The 17,292-nt window shown below is 37.3% G+C and overlaps 1 protein-coding gene across 2 annotated transcripts in view; it reads left to right on the forward strand.

The window, feature by feature from the left end:
- The window catches only part of NVL (nuclear VCP-like), a 65,855-nt gene that overhangs the window by 31,436 nt on the left and 17,127 nt on the right, over window positions 1–17,292 (forward strand). For both annotated transcript variants that reach the window (XM_006916204.3, XM_006916205.3), the window contains 2 exons: window positions 2,553–2,652; window positions 14,072–14,178. In XM_006916204.3, coding sequence (XP_006916266.1) covers window positions 2,553–2,652; window positions 14,072–14,178 — 207 coding nt within the window. The remainder of the gene's footprint in view (window positions 1–2,552; window positions 2,653–14,071; window positions 14,179–17,292) is intronic.

A 17,292-nucleotide genomic window follows, 5' to 3' on the forward strand; every position in this document is an offset into this window, starting at 1 on the left:
ATCGAGTGCCCAGAAACCCTCCGGTATCATTAATACTGCTGTGTAATTAACAGTTGGAATCATAGTGAAGCATAAAGAATAACCTTTTTGAAGCAGATAGCAAAGATTATTGAATACATACATTTCTTACAAGATGACTACGGAAGTGATTATATTTCCTTTGTGATTTATTTTCAAATAATTATTTTATGTGTGTGCTCTTAGGTAGTAAAACATTTATTCAGTGCCTCGTTTTGCTTAAAATCTTCAGAAACATTCAAAAGTTGCAAAAATAAAACTTGACTGGTGTGTGATTCACATCATAACCATTTTGTTTCCTTATCCGGTAGTTGTCAGTACCATCACAGAATACCCATTTCCAGTCTTGTCTCCAATATTTGTGTTAGGGGCCAAGATCCTTCCTGTTCCCCTGCTCTCAGATCCCAAAATCTGGAATCCAGAATAAACCACTATACTTTCTATCCAGCCGATTAGGGCATGGAATGCTCTGGCTTTTACTCTCTACCAGTAAAGCCTTCATTTGTCAACAGCCCCTTTCATTGGTTTGCATCTCTGTTATCAACCAATATTTAAGTTTGGAGGGGTTCATTGAGCAATATCCAGTCAACTTCTTGCCCCAGAGAAGTCTGCAGCCATTTGAACTACATTCCTAACTCTAGGTTATCTCTCAAATATCTACCACCACACATTTCTGTATTCTGATATATGTGTTTTGCTTTTTAACATTTTCACCTGAAGGGGATTCTGAAAATATTTTAAATTCAAATGTATTCTTTTTTTTGTTATTATACAAGTTATACATGAATGCATACTCGTGAAAATTTCTAATAAATTCAAGTATAAGGAGACTGACTGAAAGTCTTTTGTCCATTCTCCTCCCTATACCTCTGCTTGGAGGGGTTACTTCTGGTAACAGTTCAGTGTTTAGTTTTTATCATTCTAGAACTTTTTTCCATAAACCTAAAAATGGATTTTTTAGATTTCTTTTTTATATAAATGTGATGATTTTCCCATGTAGTTAATAATTTTTTTTTTTTATAACTTCATTCTTTGAACTATTGCAAAAATATTCCACAGTCTGGATATAGAAGAATTTATTTAATAATTTTCTCGTTTTTCCGACATTTACATTGTTTCCAGTTGTTTCTCTTATAAACAAATCTGTAGTAAACATTCTTATCAGATATTTTTGTACATATGTGGACATATGTGAGTGTTTTAGAAATAGAATTTCAGGGTAAAAGATGTATACATATAATATTTTGAAAGCTAATACTAAATCATCTCTCAAATAAACTACCAGTTACATACACCCACCAACAGTGTGTAAAAGTAACTATTTCCTACACCTTTGTTAACAGTGGATAATACCCATCTTTTAATTTTTGTCAATTTTACTGGCAAAACAATATTACATCTTAGTATTCATGTCCCTGATTATCGGTGAAGTTGATCGTTTTCAGTGAATTTGTATTTTATCCTTTATAAATTGCCTGATCATATATTTTGATCTTTTTGCTATTAAAATGGGTTTTTTATTGTTTTATAGGAGCTTTTTATATGTGATGGAAATTAGTCCATTGTCCGATTATGTGTGTTGCTACTGTTTTTCCCAGTTTTATCACTTATCTTTAATTTTTTAATTATGTACAATGTTATAATTTAAAATAGTAAAATCTGTCAAGCTTTTCCTATATTGATTCAGAGGTTTTTGACTTGCTTAGGTAGAATTAGAGCAATATTTTGTTTTTATTTTTACTCAGTAACTGATTTTTTTGAGTCTTATAATTTTATTAATCTCCTAACTATTAATGTTATCTCACCAAAGAGTGATAATAAGGTGCCCCCAATTTTTTTTTCTGGAGAAGTCAGTGGGTTAAACTCAGTACCACCTCTCTACATAAAATTTATGTTGAAGAAAGGCAATTAATGACACAAAAAAAACACAGTGTTTCTTTTCTCATTTCCTCCATCATACATTTAAAAAATTTCTATATGTAAATAATTTATGCCTCTATTTACCAATTCTCTGAACCTTTCTCTTGGATGTTGCCCTGAGGTAGCTATACTTTGTGTACTGTGCGCTTCAAAGAAAAAAGTGTCAGTGTTCCAGATGAAAGATCTGGAACATCTGATATCCTGGGAAAAGCTGAGTCCAGATTTGCCCAAAGGGAAATTCGGTGTAGCTTTTAGATCTTTGTATAACCCAGAGGCCAAGACTTGGGTATCAGCTAGATCTAAGTTTGAGTTTCATCTCTGCCTTTATTGAGCTGTGGGCGAATAATCTCCCTCAGCCTCAGCTTTCTTATCTGCACTGTGAATAAGAACCGGTCTGCTGGTGAGCACATGTTTTGCACAGCGCATGGATATACAGTGGATATATGGATATATAGTGACTGCTCAGGAAATTATCATTGTTATCTCTTTCGACAAAAGCTTTTGTTCAAATAAAATGTATAATTTTGTATGGCAAAAAAAATACAAAACAAAAAACTGGCGATGTATTTTTCTTTTTATCGGGGCCTGATGGAGCTGTGATTATTTCTTTTTAGATAGGCACAAGCGTCCGGGTGGTGAATCAGCTACTTACAGAGATGGATGGTCTGGAAACACGTCAGCAGGTTTTTATTATGGCAGCCACTAACAGGCCAGGTAAGAAAGAGGAATGTAAAACAGATGAGTCTGAAAACTTTCGCCACTCAAAAACAATATAATTGACATACGACCTGGTAAAGGGAGATTAATTTTGGGAAATGTCTTTTTGATTCGTAAGTTGAAATAAAACCTTAGAAAGCTTTTATGTAAGCTATAGTAAAAACCATAATATTATTACCTGGGTTTCATGAATTTTTTTTTCTGTATTGCTGCTCAGAAAGTTGCCTTGTTGGCCGAGAACGCTTGTAACATACACTTTTGACCACAAAGATATTATCGGAATTTATGTCCTATGGTTTCTCTCAAGCACACAGGAAATAAGAATGAGACTCTTTTCATTGTATCTGAAAGTTAAAGATAGGTTTTTAACGTTTTATACCAGATTCACATTTCTATACTTGTACTTAGCTATTTAAAATTGTTTACAATAAGCACTCTGTGAGAGATATAGAAAAAGGTTCAAAACTTCAAAAGTTTATAAAAGTGGCTTTTACTTTGGACGCTAAATTCTCTTCATATTGTCTAATACTTTGCCATCCCTCAGAGCCACTTGATCATAGCTGTTCACTCTGATATTTGTGTTAACTACGTCTGCTAGCAATGATGTGGTAATTTAATTCCTTAAATGGGTTTATCGGTTGTCAAGCTGATACAATTTTTCATTTTTTTAAGTTACTATGGAAACTAAAACCTTCATGAGTTATGTACCATTTAATTTTAAAATGAAAGATTTAAAGTTGTTATGGTTTATACTTTGACTCTGATAATAATGAAATACTCTTCAGAATCAGACAGAACAGGATTTGAGTCCTGGCTATAGCACTTCATATCTTAGTGACTGTTCTGTTTCAACCTCAACTGAGTAGATTATAATTCACTTCTGACACTAACCACCTGGAGTTAGTGTCAGATTTGTAATTTAAGAGTCAGTCTTCTAAAAGACTGCCCCACTTCAGATACCAGCCATGAGTGGTGTCTCTAAGACACCTGCAGTTCTGACCAGGTTGCTACTAATTTGGGGTTCCCATGACCTCCTCAAGTTCAGTAATTCATTAGAACAACTAATAGCATGCAGGAAAGCACTGTACTTACAATTGCAGTTTACTGTAAAGGATAGACATACGGGATGTACATACACTACCTGTATGTGTATCCTTTATAATAAACTGTAATCGTAAGTACAGGTCTTGAAGGGAGTGCAGTGTTTCCGTGCCTTCTTTCCATGGAGTCAGGGCACATCAATGTGTTCATCATCCAGGCGCTCCCTTGAGCTTCAGTGTCCAGAGTTTTTTTGGGTTTCATTATGTAGCCGTGACTGATTGAATCATTGTTGGATCATTGGTCATTTGATGGAACTCAATCTTCAGCCTCCCCTTCCCTCCCCAGAGGCTGGGTCTAAGTTCCAACCTTCTAATCACTAATCACATGGTCGGTCTTTCTGGTCACCATCCCATCCTGAAGTTATCTTGGGACCAATCAAGAGTCATCTCATTAGCATAACAAAGACTCCTGTCACTGGAGAAATTCCAAGGATTTTTGAAGCTGTATGCCAGGAACCAGGGTCAAAGACCACAAGTAGTCTTAATTGTACCACATTAATCTTGTGCATATATTACTTCATCTTGCTAACCACCATCTAGAAAATGAAGATACTACTTAATTGGAAGAATATTCATAAAGGTTAGGTGGTGTTGGCCATCACAGTGTGTGGCAAGTAGCTGTTGAGTAATATCATTGTCACATGCACTTGTGGTAATAGCGGTAGGAGCAGTTATTAGGTCATAAAATCACAGTCTCCCTAGGAGAAACCTTGAAAGTCTCTCACATTTGGACAGAATAACATCCCTCCTTTCCTAAGCAGACACAGATGTTTTCTAACAGATTTCAAGAAGATAGGCTTTGGTCTGCTGTTTAGAATAAGCTGTTCTGTCTTTACCTGCACTCAGCATTGGTCATGTTTGTTTATTGTAAATATTCTTTCAGTTTAATCTCTGTAGATTAGAGAAAAATAGGTCCTTCAATGTCACTAGGTTTTACTTAAATCCTCTTCTATATAACAGTCCAGGTACATTATGTTTCGTCATGGGTTTTTTTCCTCTCATCTCTCTATTCATCTTTGAATTCCTTATGATGCTTCAGATACTCCAACCCATAAGTGAATATAATAGTCTGTGTCGAGTTTAACTAGTAGCAGGTGAGTCATCAAGTGATACTTGTGCTTTGTCCTTTCCAGTGCCCTTTAGTATTGTCTTCCTGTCCACTGCATCTCACCCATCCCTCCCTCTGCCCCGTAACAAATCCCATTGCATTGATGGCCTACCTACGTTTAAAAACAGATATTCTAGATCTTTTTCACTCATATTCACTATCCTGTGACATTGTTTATAACTTGTTTTTTGCTCAGTTTCAAGAAATCTCTTCTTGTCTTATGTTCTGGTCAGCTATTGCTGCCTTACAAACTCTTGCATTACTTAGTGGCTGAAAATTGCCATTTTTGCTTTGCTCACAGTTTTATGGGTCAGGAATCCAGGAAGGGCTTGTCCGGGTCTTTCATTTTCGATCCACGTGCTGTCAGCTGGAGTGGCTGGGCCAGAAGATCCGATCCTTTCCAAGATGGCTTGGTGCTCCTTGGCATCTCGCTCTGTCTCCCACATTGTCATCTTCCGCAGCCTCTCCATGTGGCTGTCATTAGCACAGATCTCTGAGTCCTCGCACTTAGTGACAGCTGGATCCCAGGAGACCAAAGAATGGGAGCTGTCATTCCTCCTGAAGGCAAGGCCCAGAGCAGGCCAACTCCGAGGGCCAAGGCAGTGACAGGAAGGCCCGTATTCAGAATAAGAGGAAGTAGGACTGCAGAAAAATTCTGGACATCTTTAATCCTTTATACATATATCTGTCATCACGTATTTTTCTTTTATCACATTCTGTGTTTTGTGCAAGGTTCATATGCACTTATGGTTTGATGTAGGTCAGTCATATCAATATGAGTTTCTTTCACCTCTCAGAAGATTTACTCTCTCATTCATGAAGTATTTATTGAGTTTTTACTATATGCCCGGTCCTCCCAAGCTTCGGGAATTCAGAGGAGAACTGGAATTTTTTTTGCCTGCATATATTCTGATTTGGGGCTGGGGAACAGCAGGTAAATCATAGACAGACAAAATGGTACAAGAATAAAGAGCAGGTGGTGGTTGGGGAGAGGAATGCTGATTTAAACATCATGGGCCGGGAAGTCTTCTTCAGAAGTGACGTGGGACCATGTCATGAACCCACATGATGTGAAGGGTCAAGCCATGCGAGCATCTGGGAGAAGTGCGTTCCAGTCAGAGAGCCAGTGATAGTGTGGAGGCCCTGAGGCGAGACAGGCTTGGGTATTGGGGAGCCGTCAAGAAGGCCACTGTGTCCAGAGGGAAATGAGTTGGGGGCCGCAGTGGCGGAGAGGTGCAAAGGGCCCTTTTGGTCAGCAAAGGGGTGTGGATTTTAGTCTGCCACGATGGGCCGCCGTAGGAGGGTTTTGAGCAGGTTTCAGCACTTTTCTGTGACTGAGTTTCTGTGAATTAACAGACTTTCTAGAATGGCCATGACTAGTCTCTGTGGTTACAGATGCAATTAGTAAATGGCATGAAAAAGAGAAACCCACATGGGGAGACATTAGTTAAAAATTAAATGGCACTGAAAAGCTTATTTTAAAAAACTATGTTCTCACGAGGAGGGAAAAAAATGGCCTAGATGATAGAGGCTCTGTTCATCCCTCTGGCGGCCAAATCAGAGTTGTGACAGAAACAAGGAGCAGCAGCAAGGAAAAATCGCCTAACATCTAGTTGAACGAGCCAGACAGCTAGGGAGAAATCCAAGAAAGCACTCTTCAACGGCAGAAGGTAGGATGGGCCGAGGATGTGGGGCTGCCCGGTCCTGAGCAGCTGAGTGACACGGAGGCTGCAGTAGCAGCAGACGCCTCTTAAAGGGGCTGCGTCCGCGAGTGGATTTTCGCGGTGATGGACCTTTTCGCTCTGAGCACCAATGCCTATTCAGCTACACGGAGGAGGCACCAGGAACTTACAGAGAGACATTGTTGGAGTGAGGGCCCAGGTGAGACTTGCTCTGTACAGAAGGGCCAGCAGTACCCATTGTTCCCTGTAGAGCCCTCCCCATTCCCAAGGCTCGAACACAGCACTGCTATAGCCGTGATGTCATCAAACTAGATAACAGAGGATTCCCTGAAACTCCACTACCCCAAATCGGGCCCCAGCCAAGCCATATCTAGGTGTGTCCTCAGCAAGTCAGGTGCTGCTTGCTGAGTAGTGCCTAGACTCACACTGGAGACAGCTGGCCTCGGATTCTGGTGTCGCCTTTTGAGGCAACTATAAGCACAGCATCTGTGGATTGCCTGCTGAATCTTAACAGGTAACCCCGGAGGGACACATGCTGGGACTAAGTTTGGCCCTCAGCTAAACGCCTCTCAGGACTGTGCCACTGGGCACCTACTTCACAAATCCACACTGATAAGACCGGGAGAGTTAAGAGCTTTGCTTAGTACATAGAAACAGACATAGAAAGGCAGCCAAAATGGAAAGAAAGACAAAGAAGCAGAAACCATATGAGAGAACAGAACAGAGATCCAGATATAATGGAATCAAGTAATCTAACAGATGCAGAGTTCAAAACACTGGTTATATAGATGCTCAATGAACTTCTGGGAAGTGTAGAGAACTCCAACAAAGAGATAAAAGTGGAAATGGAAATTATAAAAGGGAACCAGTCTGAAATGGAGAACACATGACCTGAGATGAGAAGTATATTAAATGGAATAAACAAAGTGAATAAAGAAGAGGATCGAATGCCATATAGGACACTCAGTCAGAATGGCAAGTAAAAAGATGCCAAGACTATAAAAATAAGGAGGATATGGGACACTATTAAGGCTCCAAATACTCATCTGATCGACGAAACTGAAGAAAATCAAGATGTTGAACAGCTGTTTGAAGAAATAGTATTGGAAAACTTCTCTAACCTGGTGAAGAAAATGGGCATAAAACCCCAGGAAGCTCAGAGAGTCCCAAAAGCCAGGAACCCAAAGAGGCCCATACCAAGATACATCATAATTAGAATGGCAAAAGTTAAATACAAAGAAAGAATATTAAAAGCAGCAAGAGAAAAGCACATAGTTGCAGCTAATTTCTCAAAAGAAACTATGCAGGACAGGAGGGCTTGGCAAAAAATATTCGACAGGATGAAGACCCAGGATCTACAACCAAGAATAATTTCTTCAGGAAAGCTATCATTTAGAGTTGAAGGACAGATAAAGAGCTTCCCAGACAAAAGTAAGCTAAAGGAATTTATCACCACTAAGCCAGTATTATAGGAAATGTTGGAGGGACTTCTTTAAGAAGAAAAAACATGTATCAAAAACAGGAATAAAGAATGGTAACAACTACATTCCTATCAATAAGTACCTTAAATGGAAAAGAATTAAATGCTCCAACCAAAAGACAGAGTGCCTGAAAGGATAAGAAAATAAGACGCCTACAAATGAAAAGGAAGGGGATAGAAAAAGATTTTGCTTTGATGGACATAGAAGGTATTTAAGTCAGACAGAAAGATAAACACTATATGATTTCACTTATATGCAGAATTTAAAGGATAAAAAGAACAAACTAATCAAAACACTCACAAATATAGTGGACAGTTTGGTGACAGAGGGGAGGGTGATTTGGGGGAATGGGGTGAAGGGTTAAAGAAGTACAATTTAGTAGCTGATGGATAGTCACGGGGATGGGGAGCATGGCATAGGAAATGCAGTTACTATTAATACATTGGCCAGGTGGAGGGGAGGGAGGGAGCAATTGGGGAGATCATTTTACTAACTATATAGATGTCTAACCAATGTACTGTATACTTGAAACTAATTAAAATTAAAAACAAAACAAAAACTGTTCTCTGCCCCACCCCCACCACCCCCGGCCAGAGGCAACTACTTGTGAACTCCTTGAGCTATTTTTTATGTATTTACCCATATTTTCAAATAGTATGTTCATACTGCAATTTCTTATCAGTTTCACATAGTGCCCATAACTTCTTTTTAAGGTGGACGAAGATTGTTATTTTCCATTGACCCTTCACACACACCCTGTCATCACCCCCACACCTTCTGTTCTCTTCACTCTGTCCTTCCAATATTATAATATAGTTTGATCACAACTGTGGTATAATCACTGATCAGTGTTTACATTACTTACAACTATGTAAATATTTCTCTCAGCTCACCCAAGAATAACACTGATTAGGTTTCCTTTTTCATATGACCTTTTTAGTCCTGGGTTTAGTAGTCCTCATTTTTTTCTTTTGCTTTATTTTCTATGTTCCTGCTCTTCGTCAGATATTATGCAACAGCCAGTTTAATTTATCTAGATGATGTATCAATTCCATTTGGTTTTTTGTTTGTGTGTTTCTGGAGCTTTGCGTTTTCCCGCTCCAGTCTGGGCTGGCTACCTTTAGGTCTGCGGTAGAAACAGCTGTTACTTCAGAACTCCCCTCTACTGCTCTCCTTTGTTTTGCTGTTTCTGATCTCTTGACAGACTCTCTCATTTTGCTAGAGCTCATCTTTCAGTGACTTTCTTAAGAAAGGTCATGTAGGAGGTAAATGCTTTGAGTCCTTATATATTTGAAATTATCTTTATTTTACTTTCTGATTGATAGGCTGGCTGAGTATAGGATTTTGAGTTGAACATTGTTTTTTTCATAATTTATAGGTGTTGCTTTTTTTTTCTTTAAAGTTCTGTGTCATTCTGATCCTTTTTATGTGACTTTTTGTATATTTGTTACATGTATATGCCTCACATTGATCTTTTAAATTTATTCTTCTGTCATTTTTCATCTTTTTATTTCTCTCCCTAATTTGTGAAGAATTGATTTTTAGAAAGTAAATGAAAATACTGTCCTCCTACCATTCTGCCTCTGATGTTCTAAGGAACTGTGACAGCCTTCCTCCGACATGTGGCTACCAAAGTCCACATCTCATTCTGGAAATAAACCACTTCCCCGTGCTCAACCAGAGGACATAAAGCTCCTTGTACAAATGACATCCAGACCACTTACACATACTTTGCATTCCCTTCTTCAAATACCAACTGCTGTAAAGGATGTTCTCTTTGAAGAACTACCTGTTCCCACTTCATTCCCCGGCCAGCTGGTTAAAACAACATACAGAGTTTATGAAACCCACACAGCCACACCAGCCTGTTACTTTTTCTCCTACTCAGTAGGTGTCTGTTTCCTACCAGTAGCAATTCAGTATCCAGAAAGAGTTTCTGCCCTCTGTGTATGGTTCAGTTGAAAAATAAATACGTAAATTATGATGTGTAATTAAATAGTTCAGGGTCTCTATCCATTGTATGGATAGAGCCTTTAATAATTATTAGATGAAAGAGCAGATGACTTACAAAGAAGATATTTATTTTAATGTAGTCAAGTAAAATGTAGTAATCCCTCACTTCTCAAGTCTGGATGGCCTTGAGTCATGGTCGAATGCTCCTTGAAGGTAATTGAACAGTGAGTTGGTGCCACAGTCAAGCCTGTATGTGTTGCCCTTTGGCATAGAACTACCCTGTTAAAATTAACTTAGGCTCTGGCATCACCTCTGCTAATTTACAGGTACCCTGGTACGTAATAGAACTTAGTAAGTATTTGTTTAATGAATCGTAAGAGAGCTGCTTGTGTTTCATGAAGGCTCTCTGATCTTATGATAATTTTCACTGGACACATTGACAGTCTTGTTAGTCTGAGGATCTAATTTTTAAAAAACAGCTTTATTGAGATATGTGATATACCATATATTTTACCCACTTTAAGTGTACACTTCAGTGGTTTTGAGTATATTTAGGATTGTACGACCATCCCAACAATCTAATTTTAGATCATTTCCATCACCCTGAAAAGAAATCCGTGTCTGTTAGCAGGCACTTCTCATCCTTCTTCCACCCCCAGCCCTAGGCAGCCATTAATCTACACTCTGTCTCTATAGATTTCTTTATTCTGGACGTTTTATATAAATTAAATCACACAATATGTGAGCTATTGTATCTGGCTTGTTTCTCTTAGCATAACATTTTCAGTGTTCACTTATGTTGCAGAATGAATTGACACTCGTTCCTTTTTATTACCGGATAATAAGTCATAGTGTAGATATACCACATTTTATTTATTCATCATTTGATGGACATGTAGGTTGTTTCCACTTGTTGACTGTTACGATAATGCTGCTATAAACATTCATGTGTAAGTTTTTGTGTGGATGTATGTTATTATTTCTCTTGGGTAGATTCCTGTGTGTAGAAATGATGAGTCCAGTGGTCACGCATGTTTGACATTTGAGAAAATGCCAAATTCTTTTCCAAATGGCTAGACCATTTTATATTCCCACTAGTAATTGGGACAAAGCAGTGTACAAAAGCTCCAATTTCTCCACATCCTCACCAGCGCTTATTATTGTCTTTTTTATTATAGCCATTCTAGTGGGTACGAGGTAGTATTTCATTGTAGTTTGATTTGCATGTGCATAATAATCAGTGATGTCGAGCATTTTTTCTTTTGCTTATTGGCCATTCATATAGCTCTTTTGGAGAAATTCTTCACCTGTTTTTTAATTGGGTTAATGCTGTCTTGTCATTGAGTCACTAATAGTTCCTTATTCTAGGTACAAGTCCATAATCAGATGTGCGATTTGCATATATTTTCTACCAGTCTGTGAGTTATCTTTTTACTTTCTCAATGGCACCCATCTCATTTGTCAGTGACTGGATGTTGTCTTTGAAGCTTTGGGATTGTTGGTGACTTTTTTTATTTCAAATATAAGCATTTATATCTTGAGTTTTCCACCTAAAATTCTGTCTCTGACACAATTAGGTAGAGTACGAATTAGGGAGCTGTAACAATAATCCAGGTGCAAGGTGTTGGTTGTTTGAACCAGGTGATGCCTGGGGATGTAGAAAGAATCTGTAGAAAGAATATGGTGTCATAGAGTTGACAGGATTCCCTAATGGATTGGATAGGAATGTGGGAGAGTGGAATCAAGTTTGATTCCAGTTATTAGGCCTAAAAAACTGGAAAAAAGTTGTCATTAACCAGGATGGGAAAGACAATAGTAGGGCCCCATTCGGGAAGGAGGTAGGAAAAGATGAGGACCTCTGTCTTAAATCTGTCATGTTCAAGACCTGTTAGTCAAATGGAGATGCTGGGTATGAGCCAGCCTCTCTCACTTCCTGGGACATCCATCCCTTGCACACTTCTAGTATTTAAGATGATCTGAAGTGCAAAAACCAGTTTAGTACATATGAGTTCTAGACAATACTATTAGATCTTCTTTGAGAAGTGATGTATTACATAGAATTTTGTAAGAGCTTTTGGTGGAGCATAATTTAAATGATCTAATACTAAAAAAGTGCTCAGGATGCTGTTTACTATAAATAAAATGAGAAAATAACTTCTTAAAATAATAATCTTTGTAATACTAAATTTGATGTTTTTTAGCTAGAGATATTAATTATAAAAGTCCTAAACTAAGAATGCTTTCTGATTAAAATCAGGATTGTTTTCATCGGGCTTTATTTGAGGGCATGCATATTTGGCTTTAAGGTCTATATTTGTATATTTAAGATAAAAGATATTTCCACAGAATGGTATTGTCATAGACATAGACATATAGATCATTAGAATATAATAGAATCTAAAAATATTCCCACAAATATCTGGACAATTGATTTTTTTATAAAGCACAAAGGCAATGCAGTGAAGAAAGGAGAGCCTTGTCAGCATATAGTGGTGGAACAGATATCCGTATGCAAGAAATACGAACTTTAATCCATACCTCTTAGCACATGCAGAAGTTAACTCAAAATGGATCAGAGACCAGTGAAAACTGAAAGCTATAAAACTCCTGAAAGAAAACACAGAACAATTTTTTACCTTGGATTAAGGAAAGATTTCTTAGATATGACACCAAAAGCACACTGTTAGGGAGTGAATGATTAAATTGAACTGCTCTTCAAAAGGTGCCACTAAGAATTCAGAGACAAACTACAGGCTGGGAGAAAATATTTGCAAAGTACATATCTGATAAAGGATATATATCCAGACTATATAATGAACTCTCAAAACTCAACAATAAGAAAAACCCATTAAAATGGGCAAAAGATTTATATAGACACTTCACCATAGAAAGTATACAGGTGGCAAATAAACACATGAAAAGGTGCTCAACATCATTAGTCATTAAGGAAATGCAAATTAAAGCCACAAAGAGATACCACTACAAAGCTTAAAATGACTAAAATTAAAATGGCTGTACCGAACACTGGCATGGACATAGAGGAACTGGAACCCACACACTGCTGGTTAGACTGTAAAGTGGAACTAGTTTGGAAACAGTTTTTCGATTTTTGAAAGTTAAGCATATTCCTACAGTGCGATATTGCCGTACTACTTTGCATCCCACAGTTCGGTATTTACCAAAGAGAAATGAAAGCCTACACAAAGACTCATACGTGAGTGTTATTGCAGCTTTGTTTGTAGTAGGCCAAAAGTGAAAACAGCCAAATGTTTATCACAGAAGAATGGAAAAACAAATCGTGTGATAGCCATACTATGGAATCCTACTTAGCAATAAAAAAGTATTAAGTACTACTTAATACACATCGTAACTTAGGGGAATCTCAAAATAACTGTGTTGAGTAAAAGCAGACAGAGTACATACTTTATAATTTCACTTATATAAAGTTCTGTTAAATGCACACTAATCTGCAGTGACAGAACAGATCGGTGGCTGCCTAGGAATAAAGCGGGTAAGGGAAGGGCAAGAGAGAAAGGTTAAAAGGGGTCCTCAGTAATTTTTTAAAGCATAAAGGTTCCCTGACACCAGAATGTTTGAGACTCTTCGCCCTGGAGAGTCAGATGACCCTTAGGCCAGTCACACAACGCTCTATGTTGTATTGGCAGCGTTGGGCTTCATTCTGCACCGGGGAGCAGGGGTCGAGAGAGCTGGGTGTGTGCATCTTAGGAAGTAGCCCTGGCAGCATCGTAAGGAAGTTATATTTGGCCTTGACTGAGGATCGAGGTCATGGGAGGCAGACTTGATAGAATTGATAGAATCTAAGGCTCTGCAGTTAGAGAGGTGGGAGAAACCTGCTTGGCATTTGGGGTCATTATCTCAGATAGAGAATCTGGGAGGAAAGCAGGTTTGGGGCAGAAAGGTGGGGGTAGACATTTTGCTCTCAAGGATGTATTTTGACGAACTGAAGCATTTCATTTCAGTAAAGTATTAATTTGTCTTTTTTCTTTTAAAAAATGTACTCTTCCCATCTCATGTTAATTATATTTTTGAAAAGATTTTATTTTATTTAGGACTTTTTCCTTTCTTCTTCAGATATCATTGACCCTGCAATCCTGCGCCCAGGCCGCCTGGACAAAACCCTCTTTGTGGGTTTGCCACCCCCAGCAGATCGTCTTGCCATCTTAAAAACTATCACAAAAGTGAGTAAAGGAAATGGTGTATTTTTCTGTCCTTTTAAATATGGACAAGTAGTAATTTAGGATGCCTAATCACTTTCTTTTCTGTAGCTTTAAATATTTGTCCAGTCTCTTATCTCCCAAAGGAGAAGGTGAACCGTTTTTTGATAATCAAAGAGACTTCTTATTCTTTCTTATTTGCTTAAAATGAAGGGGATATTTAGAATTTAATGCTGAACTAATATATTTGAGATACCACTTTAATCACATTTTCTGTTCTCATAGATCTTTGCTTCTTACTTTAGAGGAATTGTCCACAGAGCATATTTGAAATGGAATTAGAAAGTTTTAGAAATGAAGAGTAAATAGGTATAGGCCCATTACAAATATCCAGAGAAAACTTGAGTTTTGAAACCATAACGTTGAATTCTGTCCTCCGTGTTGGATATATGCCAACTTTTAAGAGGTCTGTACAGTATTAACTTTGCCTTTTTTCTAAAAATAATAAGCAGTGCGTACAAAATACAAAGAAGAAAGCAAATCACCCTAAATTGTACTGCTGTAAAATTTGCATTAACATTCAGTGCAGACATCATTCCAAATGTGTTTATGCAGCCCGGGTAGTGGGTGGGCGGAAGGAGGGGGCGAACGTAATACGTCACTTGAATACAGTTAAATTTATTTGAAATTTAAAAGAAAACAAAGGTAAGGGAATTTTTAAACGTCCAATAAATGATGCTTTTCCAAAAAAGATATTATCTCCTAAAATATCACATTTTCTAAAGTATTAGTAAAAATAAACATATTTTCAAAAGTCAGACTTTCCAACCATGTACCTTCTTTTTAAGTCAGTCAAAAGTGAGAAAAATTGGCATTTTTAATGTTTAACTTCTGTTTCAAAGTTTGCTGGCTTTTTACTTGAATTCCCTGGATTGTTTTATGTACAGTGCCCCCTTCTTCCAGTTAATACCTGAGATATTATAGTATATTAGAATAAAATTTGTTCATCTTGGTCCTAAAAGTCTGAAACAATTTGTGGAGCAGAGCAACTTCTCAGTATCTTTTTTCAGACTTCTAAGTTTCTTACAAGAAAACCGAGTAATGACATACTACTTTTTAATATCTTCTATTTGGTGTTTCTAGTAATGACGTGGTAACAAGAGGCTTATCACTATAAACTTGCTTGGACAAGTGCAGTTTTTTCTCCTTAATATCTATTTCTTCCTTATAAATGTCATTAAAACATACCTTATCTCAGAAAGCCAGAAAGATTTTTTGATGTCTAACAGGTGCTTTGAGATATATGCAGTCTTTAAAATAGTGATAAAAATCCCACTAAAAGACTCAAAATTCCCAATACATTTTTTTAAATGTGTCCCGTAAGACTAAAACATATATTAACATCTCACTGGGCAACAATATCTGTTAAATTTTCATAAGCTAATAATATCTGATATAATAATAGGTAATATTTATTAAGCACTTACTGTGTTCCAGATACTTTACATAAATGAATATGCTTAATCCTTGCAACTACCTTTTGAAATATTTGAAAGTGATGAGCCAACTATATCTCACAAAAACAGGATACAGAGATGTGTCTTACTATGTATATATTTCAAGACTGCAAAGTACCAGTTACCTTGTTATGGTGGTATGATTATGTTAATTTTACTTTTTTTTTTTTTTTTTCAATCAACCATATGAATAAAATCATCGCTGATTCCAGACTTCGTTATGTGACGAAGAATAGGTTTCTGTGCCTAAACATAGATGTAATTATTGAAATAAATATAGTAGTACATCTTGAATGATTTTTTGAACCTGATCATTCTGTAACATGAAATACTGAGAATTATAGGAAATAATAATACAGTGGGTCATAACTTTCTTTTTTTAAATTGCAGTAAATATGTTTAGCTTAAATTTACCATTGTAACCATGTTAAGTGTACAGTTCTTTGGCACTAGTACATTCACATTGTTGTCATCAACACCATTCATCTCCAGAACCCTTTTCATTTTGCAACCTGAAAATCTGCCCCCATTAAACAGTGTCTCCCCAGCCCCGGGCAACCACCATTATACTTTTCTGTCTCTATGAATTTGACTACTCTGGGTGCCTCATTCATATAACTAGAATCATATGATATTTGTGGGCCATAACTTTTTAAAAGACTATTTTCCTTTTTCTAATAATTCCTTTGGCTCAGCTTTCTATAGTCACCAAATTATTTGAGACTTTCACAAGAGCTTTTATTAAGAGATAATAAAACCAGTAGTGCATCTGATAAGAGGTTAATACCCAAAATATATAAAGAACTCATACAACTCAACAACAATAAAAAGCAAACAGTCCAATTAAAAAATGAGCAGAAGACCTGAATAGATATTTCTCTAAAGAGGAGATACAGATAGTCAATAGACATATGAAAAGATGCTCAGGGTCACTAATAATCAGAGAAATGCAAATTAAAACCACAACAAGATGACACCTCACACCTGTCAGAATGGCTCTCATCAAATCAAAGAACAAGTGTTGGAGAGGATGTGGAGAAAAGGGAACCGTCATACACCATTGGTGGGATTGCAAATTGGTACAGCCACTCTAGAAAACAGTGTGGAGGTGCCTCAAAAAATTAAAAATGGACCTACCTTTTGACTCAGCAATTGCACTTCTGGGTATTTATCCAAAGAAAACCAAAACAATTCGTGAAGATCTATGTATGCACCCCTATGTTCATGGCAGTACTATTTACAATAGCCAAGATATGAAAGCAACCTAAATGTGCATCAGCAGACAATTAGTTAAAGAAGTTATGGTTCATATGTACAATGGAATATTACTCAGCCATAAAAAAAATCGCGCTGTTTGTAACAACATGGATGGACATATAGAGGTTCTTAAGCTGAGTGAAATAAGTCAGAGAAAGATAAATACCATATGATTTCACTTATATGCAGAATCTAAGGAGCAGAAAGAACAAACTAATTGAAAACTGACTCACAAATAGGACAGTCTGGTGATGGCCAGAGGGGAGAGGGGTGGGGGGACTGGGAGAAAAAAAGGTAAAGAGTTAAAGAAGTACAAATCAGTAGTTGGTAGATGGTCACAGGGATAAGGAACATGGCATAGGGG

Source organism: Pteropus alecto, unplaced genomic scaffold (assembly GCF_000325575.1).
Source record: "Pteropus alecto unplaced genomic scaffold, ASM32557v1 scaffold65, whole genome shotgun sequence".
In the NCBI taxonomy this organism is placed as follows: domain Eukaryota; kingdom Metazoa; phylum Chordata; class Mammalia; order Chiroptera; family Pteropodidae; genus Pteropus; species Pteropus alecto.